We start from the raw sequence: 18,316 nt of genomic DNA on the forward strand, positions 1-18,316 counted from the left end.
ACCAGAGACCATAGCTGTGTAGATACAATGTTAGATCATGCTCGAGTTTAATAAATTGCATACCCTGGTGTGCGCTTTTAGCATGATTCAGTGTCAAAATAAAATGCTTTTGGTAACCTCTGGTGGCTTAAACCAGACTCGATTGGCAGGGATGGCTTGTGAAGCTGCAATAGCATTTCTTTTTGACAGTCAGTTAATAAAATAAAAGCTAGGGCTGGCTGACTAGCCCCTTCTTTGCAGACAAATAAGTGCTCTGTAAACTGTAGCTTGGGAGCATCGCACTAGCATCTTGTGAAGTGTGCAGATGTTTTGAATTGCAGATCTAGACATCTAAAAGATCTTGTTTTGTGGATGTTTTAAATTCCTGTAGGTGAAATCCTCTTTATCAAACTTCAGTCCTCTGTATTCATCAATTTGAACATAGGCCACAAATACTGCTCATTCTGCTGCCCTGTTTTTGCGCTTTTGCAGTATCGGAGGCTGTGATTATTTGCTGGCTTGCAGGTATATTTAAGTGTTATGTCTCTTACAGTGGGTGGTTTATGCCACGCTATTTGTGCTTTTGTACAGTTGGGGAAGGCACTTACTCTGCCTGTACCCTGTTTGCTCAGATCCATTCTTCCCTCTACTGAACATTGAGGAGGCTTGTGAAAAATGATATGGGTCCATTGATGGAACGTGGGATATGGAATGAAAGCCTTTAGACATATGGTAGTAATATTAAAAGTACCATGCAAATTTATTTTAAAGGCATTCTTCCACAAGTGTGCACAACATTAAAAGTGATGAAGAGAAAAAAAAAAAAAAAAAAAAAAAAAAAAAAAAAAAAAAAAAAAAAAAAAAAAAAAAAAAAAACTTAATGTCAGGTTGCTATGAACTTGATTGTTGGTACTCTTTACAGTGATAAAAGTTGGTTTCTTCTCATGGTGTTTCAGGGGATCTTGGCCAACCAGCTTCTATTCAGAGAAACTGAATTGAAAGTAGACTAGTGACAGAAAATGTATTAATGTTCACTAGGGAACAGGCATCTGTTTCAATCATGGACAGCAATCATGGACAGGCACTTTCAATCATGGACAGGCTGACAGATCTTCAAGGAGTAAATCTGTTGAAGGCAGCACATAGAACTGAAATTTAGTTATTTAAAAAAAGTTCCAAATCAGTTAGAATTTTTCCATACTCCCCCCCCCCCCCCCCAATGTGGGTTTACAGATAATGATATTCTGCTCCTTAACATTGTTTCTTAACTTCAGGAGTATGTTTCTTCACTGTCAAGCATTGATGCAAATAGTATATCATGTTTTTGGAAGATGAGCTTTTATTTTTTTTTAAAACATTTGTGTTGTGTGATGTTCCAGTTCTTGCTGGTCTTATCCTTTAGCTCATTATTTTATTGTGGGACTATCTTTGCAAAAGTTTAATAAAATCACAATTTCAGTGAGGTGAGACTATTGTTAAAAAAAAAAAAAAACAAAAAAAAACCAGTTTTTTTTAGTTTTCTGGGGTATATGATGCAGTGTTTCTTTTTAAGGTAAATTCTTGTGCTAGAATGAGAAGTTTTGTTAGATTGATTGTTCCTATTCACTTTCAGATGTATTAATAACCAAATGTAAATATCATTTTTTATGATTTTATCTTTATGTAGAATGTGTCATAGTGTTAATTTGAAATTGAATAATTCCTATAACAAGAAAACACAAATTAATGTTGATAGCTTGCAAGTTGTGGAGGCTGCTTTTTCTCCTTTATCTATTAAGTTGATCAGTAAGTGAACAAGACCAAAGGGGGGGCACAGCTTAAATCTTTTTTTTTTCCTTTCCTTAAAGTAAGCTCAATTTATGTCAGAGAACTCATCATTTATAAAATTTTTAAAACACCTACCATTTTTATTTTTCAGTAGAAGAATGATCAGCTTAAATTCTTGATTCTGTTTTGTTTGGTCTGTGCATCTTGCAGGAATCTTCAAAAAGTCTAGACAAAGTGTAAGATTAGATGGTTACTTTAGTAATCAACAGGTAGTTTGAAACTAACTTGCTCAGCCCTTGCATTGGGTTTTGGTAGCTCAGAGATAGAACAGCCAAGGACTCCCTCATGTGTTGAGTGCATGACGCTTTCAAAGATGTCCTCTGTGCAGCAAAGCCTGTCAAAGGACTTTTGGTTGCTGTGAGTTAAAAGAGCATATTGAAATAACGCAAATATTGACCCTAGAAAAAAAATGAACCAATGGTAACTTCTCTAATACCAAAACTGCTGTTTCTGCGGTGTTTGGTAGTGACCAGATAATATTCCCACCACATAGTAGTGGAGTGATGCTGAAATATAACTCCATCTGTGCACCCAAACAGAAATCTAAAATTCTACCACATGGGCTGTGAACTTTATATGGGAAGTCAGTTTTCATCAGAGTGCATAATTGAGAAGCCTATCTTCAGCAATATCTGTTAGGATAGGAGAGTCACATGGATTCAGTAGACAACAGGGCAGTGGCAGGAGACTCTGGAAYGGAAGATAAGCACCTCCTGTATTGGCCTAACATTGGCTCTGTAATCTTGCTACTGTGCAGAAGACTATAGGAATCTTTTTCAGGAGCTTGATAAAATGCTGCATGACCACTGAAAACACAGCATTTGAGTTTACTGTATGATTGTAAACTCCCAGGAGCCTTTCTGGTGTGATAAAGCTCTAGCTATATTTTAGAAGAAATGGCTTTCAAGGGTGCCGCTTAACATCTGTGGAGCTAGAGCCAGTGCTTGTCTGCCTTTCAAGCTGTTCTCTTAAGGTGTAACAAGAATTATAAATGATACCTGAGCACTTTTATCTGAACTTTAACAGGACTCCATAGTTCCCTGTTACTATTTATTCAGCCCAGTAGCACTGAGTAAAGAGTTTTTGAAGCTGATCTCTTCCCATCACTGAAATTAATATTATTCTGAAATAACTGTAGGTATTGGAGATATGTTCCCTCTTAAGTGGTGGTTCTTAGGTTGAAAAAGCAACAAAAGTATTTGTCCTACTCCCCGATCTGTTATGAAATACACTGTCACCCTTTGACCTGCAGAAGGCAGCAGCTACACAGTAGTGACATTACCACATCTTCTTGCTTACAGAAGTTGTCTCTTGTTGTTAAACACATTAGCCTCACTTCTTGATTGTTTTATTTATTTACTTGCACCTGTTTTCCCAGTTTATGGGTACAGTAGTCAAACAAAGGGAGGGATTCTCTTCTTTAACTTGTACTTCAAGTAAGTTGCAGTATCTGAAGACTTTTGTCCTCTCTCTGATTCCTTTGTGAAGATGGAGCGTGGAGAAGTTCAGCTCTTTTATGCGACTGTTATGTTAGAGTTTTAGAAGACAAGCTCTAATCAGCCACTGCCTGTGGCTGCTGGAGCTGCTTCCACAGGGCAAAAGGAAGGCAATGAAGGTTGGTGAGTGTGCTTTTTCTCAAGAGGGAAGTTGAGATGGAGGCTTTTTCCAAGGGAAGTTGAGAGATGAAGCTATGGAACAATTGCTAGGGTGGTGTTGGGCTAAATGACAAAGTTCAACTGTTTGCACAACACTCATTAACCTAACAGTAGAATATTGATGCAGGTTGTTGGAAAGAAGCAACCAGGCTTTTGGTAGTATGTCTTTCTAACTTTTCTTAAATTCGAGTGTAGCTGAATTAATGTTTGGAAATAAGTTCTGGGTATCACTGAGAAATGGGAAACTTGGAAGAAGCAGCAGAAATGATTTGAAACTGAGCTACTCTGAGGTAGAAATAATTAGTTTGTTTATAGAGAGCCAAGCCTTGGTCATGTTACCCTGCACTTGTCTAGTGCAGTTATTTATGTTCAGTGTTATTTATAGGTGCTGTCCTCAGTCCTGTAGTTGCATAAATGTTGGTCAGGTATGGACCACTACTCTTTACAGCCCAGCTCTTCAGTTATCTGACAGTAGACAGATAATATAAAGTGATGACAGCTCTTAGACTGCAAGCGCTTCATTGAACATAGGAAGAGTTGTATCCCATCCTATTAAGAATCTTGTAAATTCATAACAAAATAAAAGGGAGCGATGTCAATTCCCACTGGAAGAAATGAGCTGTATTTAGATGGAAGTGAAATTTAAGTGAAACCTTTGTTTCAGTTAAAGTAAGCTGGAAAAAAAATAGTGACCTGTTGCTCTGTACTTTTGCATGATAACATACTATTCGTTTTCTTGTCCAGAGCTGTTCTGATGGAACAGGTCTCAATAACTGAACAGTTTCCTAACCCAGAACTGGGAATGCCATGGGATCCTCTGAATATGTTTTGTGTGACCAGGTGTTTCATACCTGAAACTCTTCTTCAGGAGAGGAYTTTTCCAGGTAATAGGTGCTTCAAACTTCAGACAGCTTCAGTATTCTTTCTTTCTTTGTCATGGCCAACTATCTCTTGATTATTACTCCATTACAAATAATTTGGATAGTAACAGTAAGAGGTCAAAATTGCCTTGTGTCTCCAGATCTCCTGCTCCTCCTCAAATTATGAGAGAACTTTCCATAGGTAACTATCTGTGACCAAATGAAGTGAGCTAGTTTGCAGTCGCTTTTGAGCGTTTTCTCTGTTCAATTACTTAATTGAACAGAAGCCTTTATTAAATGGCTTAAAAAGCTGTGCTTCATAGAAATACATAGTTTAATGTAGTGGTGGGTTCTGTATGCCACAGTCCTAAGTTATCTAAGAAGGAACTAGGCTCAACTTGGATTTTGCTAAACAACTAGTCAAGTTTCCCAATCTCTTCTGCCATTTCTTCACTCCCATGTCATATCTCCAATAGCCCAACCTATGTCCTTTCATGAGCTTTACTTCTAGAATTCAATTCCCAAGTACAGCACACCTTAGATTGACTGTTGTAATCCTACCTCCTTAGAAATGTTGATGCAGTTATTGGAAGCAGCCAAAGAATCCTTTTAATTAGCAAAGTTCTCTAGAGTGCAGTTATTCCTATTCAGACACCTACATTTTTTTTTGTCTTCAGATGGAGCAAGATATGGGTGTGTGCTTTTTTGATTTCTTTTTCTAATTATATTAGAAGGACTCTACTTTCAAGAATACAGTTGCTATTTTAAAAGCAAAACATTACGAATGGACACCAGACATCACACTAGTGATGTGACAACTTTCTGTGTGGATCTTGCTGGGACATTGCTCTAAATGTTACTTAGCAGAAGATTTTCTTCAGGCTTTTATACCTGTGTGCAATATTTGAGTAGGCTTCCTTTATAATAAGCATTTATAAAACAACTTGAGCAGGAAAGGACTAGTTCACTTGGTGATTCTTCTTTAACTATTATGAAATGGAATTTGCACTTTCTTAAGGCAGAAAACCGTGATGTGACATTTTTGAGGCACAACAGTAAATGCAAGTATGCTGTGACTATGGTTGTACCTTCCTACAAATTTCTTTTATTTGAAGTTTCATTGGTCTTAGAGTGACAGGTACCTGTAAAAAGTCTGTCTACTCCTCTAAATACTAAATATTCCTTACTTCTCTCATTTAATGTAAAGTTACTCAGGGTTTGTCTAGCATGCATATGCAGTCAGTCTGTAAGTTGTCCCTTCAAAGACTAATTAGAATCAAATGCAGTTCATAATCATTTTTTGTCCCACATCTCTAATACCATTTTATATTTTGACTCTAATGTGAGAAAATACCTTGGCTTTATCTAATAAATTACTGTTTAATTTGCATCATTGTATCTGGTGGTCAAGCGATACAAGCTTTATAAAGCTCATAATATAATATGTGAAACGTAAATATAAAAAACTTCTTATTATGCCTTATGCTTGCTTTACCAGTTTAAGTTTTATGGTAAGCCACATACTCAGATGCTGCATAGTGAGCAGTGATCCACTTAGAGATGAATATAGAAAATCTAGTTTCAAAAAGACTTCTCCATATAAAAGGAGCTTTTGCCATATATGCTTGAATTTTATTTTGTTACAAATGCCAGCTATGGAAAACATACAATATAATTAGTGAATGTGAACCTTCAAATCACAAACTTTAAGTCATACCTATATAAGGCAGACAGTGAATATAGGGTGCAGTTTTACTTCTATGTTTTATTTTTTGTTATCAAATTCAAGTCATCAGACTTATTCTGATGATCTAATGATAAAAGCAACTTCTCTTGGTATTTGTGGGCATTACTGCACTGCTGTGACAATGCTTGATGCTGCTGCTATTGGATTTAGTAAGTGATGGTGGAGTTACCATTGCAGTGAGCAGAGATGAAGTTTCTGACAGTCCAGAAGAATCTAAGGTCTACATCTTTCTGAATTTTCTCAAAGTAACTAAAACTATGTATGACTGCTGTTTTCTTTCTGCATGTTTAGTTTGGGGCAGACCATATCTGATAAGAGGCCCTGATTTGTATTTTTTTTTAAATTTTTTATCTTCTGTTATATTTACTAGGTCTGATGTGTGGGTAGGTGTGTCTGTTTCCCTCCCTCCCCCTCCATTTTGGCTTTTACCACTTCAGGTGATTTCTTCTTTTCCTAAGGATTTAGATAACTAATTCCTTGCTCCTATGACATACGGCCTAATACTTGTGTTCCTCTGGCTAGGCAGAGAAGCCAACGGCAGGTAGCATATCGCTATACCTTAAAGAGATACTTCAAACAATGCTAAGAAATGTCAACAGGATTAAAATTGTTGAGGGGAATAAGCTTAACTAAGACAATCTGAACATGCAACTTCTACAGTGATGAATGCTACTGCAGATGAGTAGAGCTTTCTCCTTGAAGGCAGTGGAAGTGTTTTCTTCTTACTAGTGCAAGTAATAGCTCACAAAAATAAGAAACAAACCATTCCTTCCTTTAGGATAAACTAAGTCTAATGATATTTACTGCTTTGAGTTCTGGAATAAATAGTAGTAGTTTTTGAAGGTGTAGAAAGGCTAAACTCTAGATATTGGGAAGATCTAAACATAGAGCAGGAAGCATAGTAGAGCACCAAGGTAGATAACATGAGGAGGTGTTAGAGGGTTTCAAAATGGGAGAGTCAGTAAGTACAAACTACTGGGGCAAGGGCTGGGTGCGGCTGACTGTGTGTCTTGAGGTAGTACGAGAGTAAGCTGCATTTTAATACACACTTTAGTATGCATTTAAATATGAATTAAATTACTTATTCTTTGGATGGATGTAGCCTTCCTTTCTTCCTTCTGCCTTAACCTCTTGTGGACTCTGACAAATGTGCACTTTGAATGTGTTTCTAGCCTTGAAAGCAAGTATGTGATAATCTTAGCTGATTTCTATCTTTCAGTGTATGAAGTTAGCTGGTGTGGAGGAGACTTGTAGTGATCTGACTGTTTTTATGTGAAAAATACATCATGTGACCACAAGAGCAGAAATCATTTTTAGGTGCTTTTTTTTTTTTTTTTTTTTTTAAAAAAAACTCCCTCTGGAAATAGTCACCATAGTGATGAGACAGTCTTCAGAGAAATCAGTCTCTGGAAAAAAAGCTATTTTCTTCAACGTTTGTGGCTGAAATAATGCTCCTGTCTAGGAGATGACTGATAGCAAAACCAAAAATCAGCATTTCTGTTTCAGAAGACAACTAAAATAAAAGCCATGCATTTAAAAAAAAAAGGCATTCCTTTAGATTGTATGTGGCTGTGGTTGTTGGTTTTTGATTTATTTTTGAGCATTTGTTGGCAGCAATTTCTGCTGACAATAGCAGTGAAGTTGATGGGTACAGAAATTACCCTGCTGTGATCAGTAAGGAAAAATTCATTTTTTGAATAATTAAGTTCACTATATTTTTTGCTTTATGTACTATTTAAAACATAATACAGAAATACTTCAAATGAACTTAAATAAAAGTGCTTCTATATATATTATTTTTGGCAATTAGTGCCTTTGTTATGTTTTTGTGTGGTGTTATCTTGCCTTTCCTACTCAGCTAGCTCCAAGGTAGTATTTCCAATTAGTGTCTTGTGAATGAGAAATGCTGGATGCTTTTCTTTGCTTCAGCTTGTTGACTCTGGCTTTTTAGACCTCATTTTTGTACAGTTTCATTGAAAAAATCAAGCAGTATGGAAGATCATCTTTAAAAAGCTCTGTGCAAATGGGTAGTATTCTTACTAGGCAGTATACCTTCTGCTACATTAAGTTTTTGTACTTAAACGTTCACATTTTACTTGTGCTTCAGTACAAATCTTTTAAAAATGATATACTGAAGGCAACTAGTTCATGATGGTATATTCTAGGCTTTGAAATTGTTGAAAGATGACATTGCTACTAAGCTTTCAGGTGTTAACAAGCACTTAAGCTGAGAATACACTGTTAAAATGGGCAGGAGTTCAATAAGAGGTAATTAAAAATACTTTATGGCCATCTGATCTGAATTACAGATGCTAAAAGAATCTGAAAATGGTGTATGTTTGTTCTAAAGAGATTTAGTTGCTGTCCAGTCATTTAYAGCTGTTGCCTCAAATACAGGAATGAAACGAGCTTTTAAACTCCTCATTACTGTGACTGTCTGTACTTAGAGTGTAAATAAATCTGTAGAAATGTTCAGCTTCAAATATAACTTCTAGCTCAGATATTAGAATTCTGATCCTGAAGTATATGTGTTCATTTTAAAGCACTATTGCAGAATTTGGCGTTATACTCTATACACTCAGGTATGGAAGCTCAGAGCTAAGCAAGTGGTGTTGGTAGGTACATATTTTAACCTTTGAAGGTCTTGCACTTCTGCTAACTCTCTAACTGATCATAACAAACTCTGGAACCTATTTTTCATAAATAATTTAAGTCCTTCATTAAACTTGCTGTAGCTGTTTATGCGTTGGACCTGGGACAGTCCTTGGGAACAGAGAAACGCTAGATAAAACACTAATGTTGCTGGAAAAATTAGGTGTTAAGAGCCTCTGAAAGTTTGATACTTGAAGTAGATACTGTTTTTAATGTAAGCAGTTCTTGCTCAGTGTGTCTATGTACATTTTAAATATCTTTGTTATGCAGTACTGCAGTGCTAGTTACCATTTTATTTCCTTTTAAATCAGGACAGAGCTTAGGATACGGCTTTGTGAACTATGTGGATCCCAAGGATGCCGAAAAAGCTATAAACACGCTGAATGGATTGAGACTTCAAACTAAAACAATAAAAGTAAGTAATGTTATTTATATTTTAGTATAACTCAAATGTCTTGATTCATTGATAATAAGAGGAATGATTCATTTCCTCTTTCCAAGTGGAATCGAGGCATTCCACTAATGTTAGTCGTATCGACTAGGACTTCACCATGGAGCAGATTATTAGCTAGTACTTAGCATAAATGAACTTTACTTAAATTTAGAGAAAGATTCTGGTTAGACTGAAGATTTCTAGTTAGATATAGAAAAGTTAGATTTTTATATACTTGATTTGTTAACAGTTTGGACATAAGCTCAACAACAGATTGCATGTTACATGCTTGATTATATGCAACATTGCATTTATGTAAGTCTGAGGATATGGCAGAATTTACTTTGTGCAGTCCTTACTTTCTCAGAGAACATGATATGAATTGCTTTTTAGTATTTTCTTTGTTTTATGGTGGTAGTGGCTTGTTTCTTTTTAAAATTTCTTAAAATGAAGTCTCTGAAATAACTAGTTTGGCTACAAAGAATCATGAATTGCTAGATTCCTAGCATTATGAGGTTCTTTTGTAGCTGTGGTTCATCTGTCTGTTCGCCTACGCTGTTTAGGATTCTTTTGTTTTTTGCTTAGTGTATGTAGTTACCCTGCCCCTCCTTGTTTCTAGAAATTTTCTGCCTAATCAAATTTAGGAAACAGAAGTAATCTGAGTTTACCTTTCTTACCAGTGCCTATTCTTACTCCACTCAACCGCATTTTCTTCTTGCAGATAAACTGGCTTAATGTTTCTCCAAATTCATTACCTCGGTTGTGGTGGTGGGGAAGTGACTTTCTAATTAGCATCTGATTTTAGATATGCGTTTCAGGTTTCGTTTTAAGATTTGCTTTGAAATAGTCTTAAACAATCATCTCATTATCAGAAGAGTGACAACATAATACTTTGAACAATTGTTTGGGCTCTAAAATCTCATGAGAGAAGATGAAATAAATTTTTTTTAGGGAATGCTGACTTTTGAACATGGTTCACAGGTGCTGCTGGCTAAAGGCAATGCGTATGTCCACCAGTCCATTCTTCATTAAACAGCATGGTATGTTAGTGATCAGCTAGTGACTTGAGCAGTGTCTGCACTACTCAAGAGTCAAACTTGAGCTATAAGATAAAACTTGCTTCGGAGGGGATGTGAGCTGTAAAAAAGAAGGAAAAGACAAAAGCTCTCAGCCTCTTTAAAAATGATGTAGAGACAAAAACAACGTATCAGTGATTATGACTGAAAAGCCCTGCCTGTTCTGGGTTTGTAAGACTTAATGCATGAATACTATTTGAAATTTATAAATATTATTGTTTAACATAATGAACAATAGCAAGGGTGTAAGATATTGATAGAAGCCTAGTTGCAAAAAGCTTCCTGTTTTGCTTTTAGCAGACTCTTTGTCTGTGGGCAGACTTACTTCCTTAATTTACTTGGGAAGAATTTTGGAAGTCACTTAACTCTCCAAAAGAGCATACGGTTTTTTGAAGCTGTTGTCTTGATGTGATGGGAGAGGAAGGGGGAATGGAATTGTGCTCCACTAATGTACATTATGTTTTGGCATTTAAGATGTTGATTGCACAAATTAAGATGAGAAAAAAAAGCTTCTATCAAGGATGAGATGTTGAATGTTCTGGAGGCTGTATAGTCAGACACAAAAAGAAAATGCTATACATGTGGAGAATCTAGCCAGGCTTCCCAAATCAAAACAATCACCTAAGGTGGTTGTCAGTCTGTTGGTTTATGCTTCCAAGATGTGAATTATTAATTCCTTTTCACATCGCTAAGCAATCAATGCAAACAGGCATTGTATTTCTGCAAATAAAAAATGTTTTTTGAAACAATTTTGAAAGGGGAGGGAAGTAAAGGTGGAATGGATGAGTATAGGGGATGACAGTGTTACTTTACTTCTTCCGCATTTGATATGCACACACATGCGCACTTATTTGTGTGTGTATGTGTATCTATAGCTAACGATCTATATAGGGAACTTGTGCCATAGCCAAAATGATGACATCTTCATTAAAATAAAACCATCGTCTAGCTAGAAAATTCTGAGTGTTGATTGTTAGATCAAATTCTCGTTCTGATTAAGTGTTCAATTCCAGCTAGTTTCAGCAGCAGCTTTCAATAAGAGGGAGGAACTGTTACTCCTTCCTCCTCTGTCCCTCTTCTGCTTTCCTGCTCCATTTCTGGTAATGCTTCAATGACTTYGATGTTCTTCCAAGACAAGTGTTATAAGAATCTGGCTTTTCCTGCTTCCACGCTGCTGGAGCCAAGGGGATCTCTAACCTGCTTTGAGAATTAAGGCATTTGTGTATCAGAAGTGTGGCAGCTACTTGAAATGTAGTTAATCAAGAGCATCTACATTCAGCTGTCACCAAGCAGAAATGCCCCAACCTCTTGTGAAGCACTTTAATTCATATATTTTTCAAGTCAGTTCTGAAGCTAGACTGAGCAGAAGTAAAGTTAATGTCCTAGGCCTTGTTGCAAATGAACACCTGAGATGAAGTCTTTCCTGAGGCCTCTGCACCAGGACCTTTGCAAAGCTGATAGGCAGTTCACAGACTACAGTGTTCCTATCTATCTAGAGCTGATACTTCAGCTGAACAGTTTCAGTTTCATCAAACTTGGAATCCAAACCTTATTTAGCTGGCTACTGAAGATTTATGTTATGCAGTGGACTTTGTAGAGATTTTTATATACCATCATATGAAAAATAATTGGATTGGTTAGTACAGTTAGTGGAGTTTTTGACTTCCTAAAATAAATAAATTTGAGTTATATGTGTCTACAACATATATTGATGCAAGGAAGTTTAAAAAAGAAATTCTAGGACATGTGCAAAAAGTTAGGTATTTTGCCAGATTTCTGGTTGAAAATGTCCATTTTCGTATTAGTTACTAAAATCGGAAAGAACGTCTTTGGGTAGGTAGTGGACATTCTGATACCAGCTGACATAAAAACATTCCCACTTTGAGTGGGAAGTATTCTGACCCTGGTGTGTGATATTCTGGTCTGAGTAAATGATGGGTGCCTTGGTTTTGCTGCTTCTATTCCAGTCTGCTGTTCATTTGGTCTATTCTTCTGATGCTTAAAGGGGCTGCCATCTTACTAGTATTTCAAGAGAATAGTATGTAGAAAACATGAATTTACAAAATGCCGTTTTAACTTCTGACAGATAGCAATATCAAAACCTATTAGCCTGGTACTTCTTTTTTTTTTTTTTTTAATGTGAGATGTTTTATGGAATAGTTTATAGACCTGTTTGTAAAAAAAAATCTAATTAAATTTCAGCTCTATTCCTACAAGGCAATTAACAGCAGTCTTTAGTCTTATCTTGGTGCCAGTTGTCTCAGTTTCTGTTTTGACCGGAGTATTTAAAACTCTCTGGGTGGCATTGATATTGCAGGTGCATTGGGATATGTTATGTAAAGAGCTAGCTCTGGTAGGCACTATACTCAGACACTTGGCAGTACTCACGATGTATGCATGTGAAGTTTATTTGCAGCAGCATACTTTTTTCTTTTTTTCCAGGCAGTCTGTTAAGTTTGAGTTTCACTTAATTTTACAGCTTTAGTGCAAAAACTAAACTTCCTGTAATGTAAGGAAGAGGTAAAACACTTTATATGATTTCTCTTCCAGAAGAATATACTGCTAGGAAGCATTTAGTCTCCATTTTATTTAAGAGCCAATGAAATATGGATTTCAGTGTCTGGACTAATTCTTTTGCTTATCTACTTGCTTGCCCATGATTTTGGGATGGTTTTTAGGTGCTGTAATAGAATGATTAGCCATTTTTGAACACACAGTGAAGTATCAGAGGAGCAAACAGTGTAAGAAATGGTTATAACCTGTAGATAATGATAGAAAAATTCAGCTGCACCTTCTGTTGCCTTGGCTTCTGTGTGGAGGAGAAGAAAGCAAATATGTTATCAGTGACTTCCCCTCCCGTTTTTCTAACTCTAAATTCCTTCAGAAATAAGAAGCTACAAATGAAATTGTTTATCCAAAATGGGAGCATCTTTCAGTGTGATGTGAAAGTATGGTGAGCTTCCACACCTGAAAAAAGGATTGGGCAAGCCAGTCTTACCCTTTTGAGCTGACACAGGTGGTAGGGTGCTTTGTAGGAGGCACCTTTTGACCTAGATTATAAGGACTAGTAAGAGAAATAAGAGAACATCAGACCTTGACTTTCCTTTGCAGATGCTAGACTGCTCCAGCAAAGGCTGTGGTCTTTGGTGGGTTAGAGCTCCTGTGAGGCAGAACTGACAGCAGTGGTGCCAAATGTTCCTTGCTCCTTCTGAAGGTGACCTGGGGCTCATAAGCTTCCTGCTGTCTGACCCCGAGTGCTCTGGTGTGAGAGGGCATAAAATGTCAGAGGATCTACAAGCTGGTAGATGGTTTTCTTGGTCAGTATTGCTGATGATACATGTATAGATGCACAAGCAAATATGTATGTTAAAGGAAAAGAAAAACTGCGCTGGCCGAAGATCTAGGAATTCGATCCTTTATAAGATAGCAAAAATAAATAATAAAAAAAAAAAAATAGTAAGGTTTCTTTTTTGAAATTCTTTGGACTATTAGAATGTTTACATGAGTAATTATCACCTGTCATGGGAATAGAGAGTTAAGAAATATTTTATCTAAAGTATTAAATCTGTAGGTTTTCTTAGCACTCTTTCCTAACTTTGCATATATTAAAAAGAAKAAGGCTTAACATGTAACATTATTCCAACAGGAAGTTAGCAGAAAGTTTATTTGGCAGATTTTTGGCTACACTGCAAAGTTACCCTACTTTGTCATGATTGTCACTTAGTTAACTACTCTACTGTAGAAAGTTGTGTAATGGAAACAGTTGTGATTTCAGTAAAACAGTGAATACTACTATATTAGCATTAGAGGTACCCAATAGGCATGCGGTTGATTAAGGAGGAACTTAGTGAGGGATGTGCCACAAATTTCCCTAATGCCCTCTGAGAAAGGATGTTCCTAAAACTTAGCATTATGCAACTTATTTTTGCTTAGTCCTGTGAAGCTTTACTTAGGTTTGCAGTAGTATTTATTTAAAGGAATTATGTTGCAATTTAATTACTCAAGACCTCAACCTTTATGACCTTGTGACAGTGCGTTTGAAAATGCTGTGTATGCTTCATAGGAAATAGAGAATGCTGAAGAGATAAATATGCTAGCCTATTCTCTGCACAAACGCAACAGGTAAAGGTTATCTTGAAATTGTTCCTACTTCTGTGCTGTCCATATTTGTAGGAGAAAATTCTAGTAATGTCATTTTTAATATCACTTTTTCATTAGCTAGCATCCCTGGCTAACAGTGAAGTATATATGGGTTGTGTAAAAAGTCTGTTAAAATACCAGGGACAAATGAACTGTGAAGGCGAGAAAAAGAAGCCCTCCTCACCACTGCTGTTTTGTTCTTCTAGCAGTAAAAAGTATTGATCTAGTGAGCAGCAAAAAGGGATCCTATTTGGAGATTTAATTAAACCTACTGAATTTTATTGATGCTATCAGTCACCAGAGATGGAGAGCAAGATGCCAGACTACTTAATGGTCTTGACAGGGTAATTAAATACCTAAGGACTGTATTCTTAAGATAAAATTGAAGTGTTTCAACAGATCTGAAGCAGCAGAACAATTTGTCTAGAAAATGAGGTAAAGGTGTTTTTCCCTTAACTTCTGCAGGAGTTACATAAATGGTAATTATGCAGCTTTTTAGCTATCTTACAGTTCAGCTTTGACAGCCTTTCCAATTTAAACCCCCTCCTCACCCCACACATGCTTTTTTACCTCCAGATGAAGCTTGTTCTTCACTGAGACTTAAATCTACTCAGACTCTGAATGTTACTTAACCAGCCAACTTGAGCTGGTTAAGTGTTTTTCATATTGCAGAATAATATTGAGAGGAAGATTCACTTACAAATGCACACTGCTGTCATTTTCTGTAAACTATATTAAAGGCACGTGATTGTTCCATAATATCTGATCCCTTTGAGGAGAATGAAGTTCAGTCTGGCAGACTGAACTTTAAGATAGGCTAATCTCTCCGTGAGCAACTTCATAGTTTCTTCTTCGGCTCAGGTCCTGAACGTATTGTGTTGCAGCTGATCAGGTTTCCTCAAAGAAGACCTTGCTTCCCCAGGGGTAGAGGCCCTATGGACTAATTTAAAACTGTGCTGAGCAGATTTACTGACACAACCCTTGGCAAGGATATAGGTCTTTTCTGAGCCTACGTAGGAGTTTCTGACCCAGAAATAGAGATGCTGAAACAGTTGAATGCTTCTGTATAGGGTTGAGGGAAGACTTCGAGCATTGCTCAAGAGCCAAACACTAAATAACCTTCCCCTCTCTCACCCCACCAAAGAAAAATAACAAAAAGCTCTCTGGTACTGGAACCAGTAACATTTTTAGGTCCTTTGCCATCCTTAAGCCATAGAGTCTTTTAAAGGGTTTTCTTTCTTTGCATGTCTCAAATACTGCAAATGCTATGTGGAGAAATCTGTCAGGGCTTTTTAAATTCCAAAATCTGGGKTTTTTTTTGTAAGAGTGCTTTTATTATTGTAAAATATAGTCCTTTATTTTTGCAGTTATGAAAGTCTTGAAATTGATTGACCTCAGCTAGTGGCTTTCCATTTTTTTTTGGCAGGTTAATTAAATATTGACTTTGGGCATCTCTTATCCATGCAGTAATACTTTTTACTGAAAGATTTCTTAAGTTATAAAATCTTCTGGAGAGGTTGTAGCTGTAAGTGGCATTGGACATGTGCTTCCTGTGTTTCTGAAAGGTATATGTGTGTGGAATGACTAATGTGGGAGACACACAAGGAATCTTCTTGCCTGTCTCTCTCTCCTTAGCACCTCTCTGAACAGAAACATGGAGAAGTTGAAGTAAATTTGTTTCCCTCAGAGGAGAGGAAAACACTTGAATAGACTCTCCTCTTTGACTCCAAAAACAGAACTAAACTGGCTGGATTTTATTGTTCTGGATCTTTCTCCTGTGGAGGGTATTGTCCTGTGTACTCTTGTCCTATGAAGTATGAATTAACTATTTCTTACTCCTGGGCATGTCTGAAATTTGTAATACTACTGTGCAATGTTTGAGTATAAATAGGACATCCATCAGATAAGAACAACAAAGTATGAAGGAGGACTTTCAGGGACTATCAGAAAGTAGAAAGTGGGGAAACTGGGAAACAAAAGAGCAGAGACTGGGAATCACATCTCCTTTATTCCTTATCTTTACATAGTACTTATAAGTAAAGAGTACTTAAATCTCTAAACAATTACATAGGCGTTACTGCAGATTTTAAACTACTTGTCTATATTACAGTCCTTTTAAAGGAAAGAGAGCAGCATTGCTATTCTGTGATTGTAGTACATAATTCTCATTACTGACCTCTTCCTACACTGAAATAGGTAAACTTAATTATCCACTTTCTTCTGAATAGCATACTAAACTTCTATTTTTATAAGTAAAAATCATACCATCTTGAGCATTTCTGGGAACATCTCTGATTCTGCTCTTCACTTTAGTAGCATTTCTAATCAGTTTCTGTTGTTAACATTAGATGCTAATTGTGTTTGCTTTAATACACTAAACAGCACTTTGGATCTCTTATCTCCACTTCAGACCAAGTCTTAGGAAAACCTGTGTTGCTTTGTGACTGGTACAGCAGCAGTTTGTTAATATGACGTTCTTCCTCTTCCTTTTATCCTAAGGAGGACTCCAAGCCTTCTTCCTCTGAATTGTAATGCAAATGCAGATTCTTAAATGCAGATTATTTCTGGAAGAAGACTGATTAGAGAATGCTAGCATAGTAGGAAATATGTAGGACTTGAGTGTGGTAAAGAAAGAATATAATCAAGAGCTAGGAACTGAAGCTGTCAAATGGAGGTGAAGTGTGATACCAAATTAGAGTATGCAGGTGATGCAAGGTTAATCTTTATGAACACTTAATCTAAAATTCATCAAGCCATCCTTGCTGAATTAAGTAACCTTTGCTAGGAGGTGTTCTTTGGCTTGATAGCTCATTCTGTCTCTTACATTGCCTCTTGCATGACACAAGATTTGGCTAGTGCATGAGCTGACCGTATGCAAATTACATGAATTGTTACATGTTTACACTCTATTCCTAATGAAAAGAAGTCCAAAACAAATTTAGAAAGGATTTTGGGAAAGGATTTTTTTATTGTCAAATATCTCTTGATCTAGTACTATGACACATGTGAAGACTCCTGAGTGGACTTTGGAAAAAGTCTAGTTGATTCATGAAAAATCTTAAGGATTTCGGCGTTTTCATATTTTAAATTATCATCTCCTCCTTCCAGCTACATGAAAATCTTGATGAAATACCAGAGTTCCTTGTTTGCGTTCTTAATTTGTCACTAACACTTCCAGTGAATATTTTCAGGGAGTTAGGAGAACCACGTAAACATACAAAGCATCAGAATGGTGCATTACTGAAGTGCAGGATCAGCTTGATCTCTCCTTGTTTTGAGTCCATTATCTGTTGCTCTTGCATGAAGTACCTTTGAAATAGTTGCTTGTGAAAGATTCTTTCACAACTTGGAAGGTTTTTATGTTTGTTTAATTGTTTGTTTGTTCAAAGGCATCCCTGCCAAGAATTGTGGAACAAAGGATTATTTCATGGTAGCTATTGAATTTTGCAAAGAGTAGGCCTGCTGTTCTAATTGAAGCATTTCCACTACCCAGAGAAACCTTGCAAACGGCGTTGTCAGACATGCACCTTGTCAGAAAGATGGCAAAGTTGCCTGTTTCGTCTGGACTGTAAAAGAAAAATGAGAATATAAATCCTTCTGGAATTGATTTAGCATCTGGGAACTGTTTAACAGAGATTGATGTCTCATAAGGATATCCCTCCCTTTACATCAATTTCCATCCTCGTGACCGCACATTTTCCAAATAAAATGTGCGTGCTCAGATAATGGTGTTATCTGAGGGTGTGAGAGTTGATCAGAATCAAGGCTTCTAGAATCCAAAGCAGAAGGTCCAGGTCTACCTAGGAATCTCAGCATGGATTTGAAGTGGGAAGATACGGGCAGGAGGGAGAGGGTGTTTGTGTGTGTGTGTGTTTGTGTGTGTGTGTGTGTTTGTGTGTGTGTGTGTTTGTGTGTGTGTGTGTTTGTGTGTGTGTGTGTTTGTGTGT

At 36.7% G+C, this 18,316-nt stretch overlaps 1 protein-coding gene across 1 annotated transcript in view; it reads left to right on the forward strand.

Moving 5' to 3' along the window:
- Positions 1-18,316, forward strand: part of ELAVL2 (ELAV like RNA binding protein 2) — a 47,431-nt gene that overhangs the window by 11,631 nt on the left and 17,484 nt on the right. Inside the window, exon 2 of the mRNA XM_085314944.1 lies at positions 9,032-9,135. Coding sequence (XP_085171070.1) covers positions 9,032-9,135 — 104 coding nt within the window. The remainder of the gene's footprint in view (positions 1-9,031; positions 9,136-18,316) is intronic.

The sequence above is a fragment of the Rhea americana genome, unplaced genomic scaffold, assembly GCF_003343005.1.
Source record: "Rhea americana isolate MKP2758 unplaced genomic scaffold, rheAme1 scaffold_417, whole genome shotgun sequence".
Taxonomy (NCBI): domain Eukaryota; kingdom Metazoa; phylum Chordata; class Aves; order Rheiformes; family Rheidae; genus Rhea; species Rhea americana.